General features: G+C 35.8%; 1 protein-coding gene across 1 annotated transcript; it reads right to left on the minus strand.

Annotated features, from left to right (window-relative positions):
- Positions 1–684: 684 nt before the first annotated feature.
- On the minus strand, positions 685–2,828 carry gpatch11 (G patch domain containing 11). The gene is made up of 8 exons (XM_068327760.1): positions 2,692–2,828; positions 2,240–2,466; positions 2,106–2,147; positions 1,868–1,988; positions 1,676–1,766; positions 1,408–1,515; positions 1,116–1,197; positions 685–1,033 (listed from the first exon to the last, which is right to left on the minus strand). Exons 1-8 carry the CDS (start codon positions 2,739–2,741, stop codon positions 978–980), a joined length of 777 nt encoding a protein of 258 aa, XP_068183861.1. The 5' UTR covers positions 2,742–2,828; the 3' UTR covers positions 685–977.
- Positions 2,829–3,026: the final 198 nt, after the last annotated feature.

Genomic DNA, 3,026 nt, shown 5'->3' on the forward strand with positions numbered 1-3,026 from the left:
GCTGCATGGAGCTTCATCAGCTCTACTGTCGTGCTTTGTGGTAGATTGAGCTAAACTGATAATGACAATAAACTAAAATCAACATTTAGTCTGGTTTCCTGATTGCAAGGACAGAGGGGTTGAAACAAAGTGAGGAACGGGTTGTGATGTGATTGCTATTAGGATAAAAAGACATTCATTTCCATTTACAAAGAACTTTTCCACTGCCCTGGGCTGCAGGTGGTTTCTTTAAATTGAGATAATTTTGTCTGCTTTAGAGAACAGCCCTTCGCAGGATGCAGATGTAGCTGGGGCCCACTTGGGGTATTTTGGGCGAAGCTGGGGTAATTTGTTACCCTTCATTATTTTGAGTCATGCAACAAAACACTAAAAAAAAATAATTGTGATTTGCTGACAAACCATAACCAAGTTCGGCTGACTCATCTTTTGATTGTCTTGATTAAGTTTGGGAGATGCACAATGAATAAAAAAATGATTACAGTTGGACACATGGACATACAGTATAAATACCCCCTAATTAAATGTGTAGTAAAAATACAACTAATCTCATATTCTGGTGAAAAAAATCTACTAAAATCCAAGGATGACAAGTGAGGATTTTGACTTTGGAATGATTTCAAACCCCATATGAACACATTAGCTGGATATTTTACAATTTCTAAAACAACATCGTAATACATTGAATAAAATCAAACCCAGCACACTTTATTGTATTACAAAAAACTCACTTAAAAATCCACAGAAAATAAAATGTTCATTCTCAAATATTTAAGAAAACAACTGCTTGAACCAATTTAAATCCTTTTAGTCCATCTTTTCAAAGTGTAAACACAACAATATATTCTGAATCCCCACAGGTTTTCTTGCCTCAACTCTTTCTTCAAGTCAAGTTTAAAGAAACAAGATTTATACACACAATTTACACACAAGATTTATACAGGAGGACTGCTTTTTTAATTATCCATTACTGTTATCTGTCATTCATGGTCTGCTGCTGTATCCCCGGGACAGTTTCCACACAAGTCCTCTTCATCTGTGAAACAGAATACAATTACAACACTTCAGTAAATTCAATTGAAACAACAATAAAACACATTCAATGTTTTTATTCTTACCATTATACGTGGTTCCACACCATATGCAGTAAAAATGGACTCCTCTTAAATAGGATGTCAAAATTTGCAATTTGTCAAAGATCTGTAAGAGATTTGTTCACAAGAAATACAAATGAATTTTACTTTGGACTGTTCACACACACAGACCTACCACATGTGTTTGTCACACTATCAAGTTTTGGGGGGAAAAAAACCTTTGAAATTCCACCAATTTTAACAGTGAATTGATGTTGGTTTTTTATATTTTAATTACACTTTAAATCACAAAAAAGGAATTAAATAAAATACTAACTGTCAATTCCACAATCTCATCTTCCTCCTGGCCCTTCTCCTCCTCCTCCTCCTCATCATCAATTTCTGCTTTCGGCCAGTACCAGTCTTCCCTGGGGACACTGATGCCCTGTAAAGGTACTGCAATTCAGGCAAACGCTTCACTCATAAAAACTTGGATTCCATTTCTTCAGTTTGTAGTAGCACGAAATGTTCAAATATGAACTTCATTTTGCAATGCTATTCTCATGGTAGAGAGAATAGAAATTTAATTTTATATTTTCTCCAACCTTCTGATTGTCAAGCTGCTCACAGGCTCGCTGACTCCTTCTGAGATCTCCATCAATCTTTTTCTCCTCTCTCTCTGTCCTTACCCTTGACCTGGAGAGAAAAAGCATATTACAGACAAAAACTACAAAATATTTATATTATACACATAAAAACTATTTAAATGTAAATGCATCTTTAAGACAGCTGTTCACCGAAAATCTTCAAGAGATTTGGCTTCATTCTGCTGTTTGGCTCTCACTTTCTGTCGATACTGTTCAAGTTCCTCCTGGGCTTTTCTTTTCCTTAACTCTTCTATTCCAAAGCCGCCTCTGTCTGATACACACACACACACACATATACACACACACACACACACACACTGCTAGACATCACATAGTTTGCACATGCTGTCACCAAACACTACTTAAAATGGACAAATCCATTGCCTACCAGTTTTTATGTTAAGAGGAATGGGGTCAACTCTTCCTGCTCCTGAAGCAGAAATACAGTTTTATATTAGACACACAAACAAATACAAAACTGTTTTTAAAAAAAAAGAAATAAAACGTAAAAAAAAACCTTACCCTCCTTCCCGAGGCCTTGACCAGCTTTGTAACCCATTTTTTGCAGAAGCGCAAATCCTTTGTTGTCATTGCTAATGGAGTTTTTCAAAGCTGCATCTCTGCTTTCCCTTTCTTTCTCTTTGAAAGTCTTCTGACGGTTGTTGATGTTTGCTTCTTTGTGCTTGAGCTCTCTCTTCATTGTTTCTTTCACCCGTCTCACCATGCTAACACCCGGTTTCACGTCTTGTCTGACAAGCAAAAGAGCATCAATTTATTGACACAGGACAAAAATTGAATCATCATCGTGGCAATGGTTCTTAACAAAAATCTCTACATTTTTGTAACACAGAATTTCTGAAATAAAGTAGTCTAAAACTTTGTAGGGCTGACTCGACAGCAATAATCTACGTTTATGGGGTTAATTCAACAATTGCAATTCCCGCAGACTTTTAATGAAGACACAAAACACTTACATTTTATTAAGAAATGTATCGGACATGTAGTCATCTTCCTCATCTGACATTGTAATCGTATATAACAGCAGTATTCACATACACTAATCGCTTTTGCTCTGCTGGGTTTGAGATCGCAATATACTTGGTACGTTCACATATTTCTTCCGGGCGGAAGCAAAGAACAAATTTAGTGAAATGTTCCGCTACGTTTGACAAATTCCTTTTGTTAAATGTATTATATTTGATATAACAAATATTAAATTAAATATAAAGAAGCAATTAAATTAGATATTTAATATGCACGTTGTTTCATCGGTTTCACATCGGACAGAGTTTGATGACACACCACCGAC

The sequence above is a fragment of the Antennarius striatus genome, chromosome 11 (genome assembly GCF_040054535.1).
Source record: "Antennarius striatus isolate MH-2024 chromosome 11, ASM4005453v1, whole genome shotgun sequence".
Taxonomy (NCBI): Eukaryota; Metazoa; Chordata; class Actinopteri; order Lophiiformes; family Antennariidae; genus Antennarius; species Antennarius striatus.

Coding starts and splice junctions, on each gene's coding strand:
- gpatch11 (XM_068327760.1), bottom strand. CDS start 2,741: ATGTCAGATGAGGAAGATGACTACATGTCCGATACATTTCTTAATAAA. Junction 1,989..2,105: donor TCCTCTTAACATAAAAACTG/GTAGGCAATGGA, acceptor TGTGTGTATCAG/ACAGAGGCGGCTTTGGAATA. Junction 1,516..1,675: donor AGCAGCTTGACAATCAGAAG/GTTGGAGAAAAT, acceptor GTACCTTTACAG/GGCATCAGTGTCCCCAGGGA.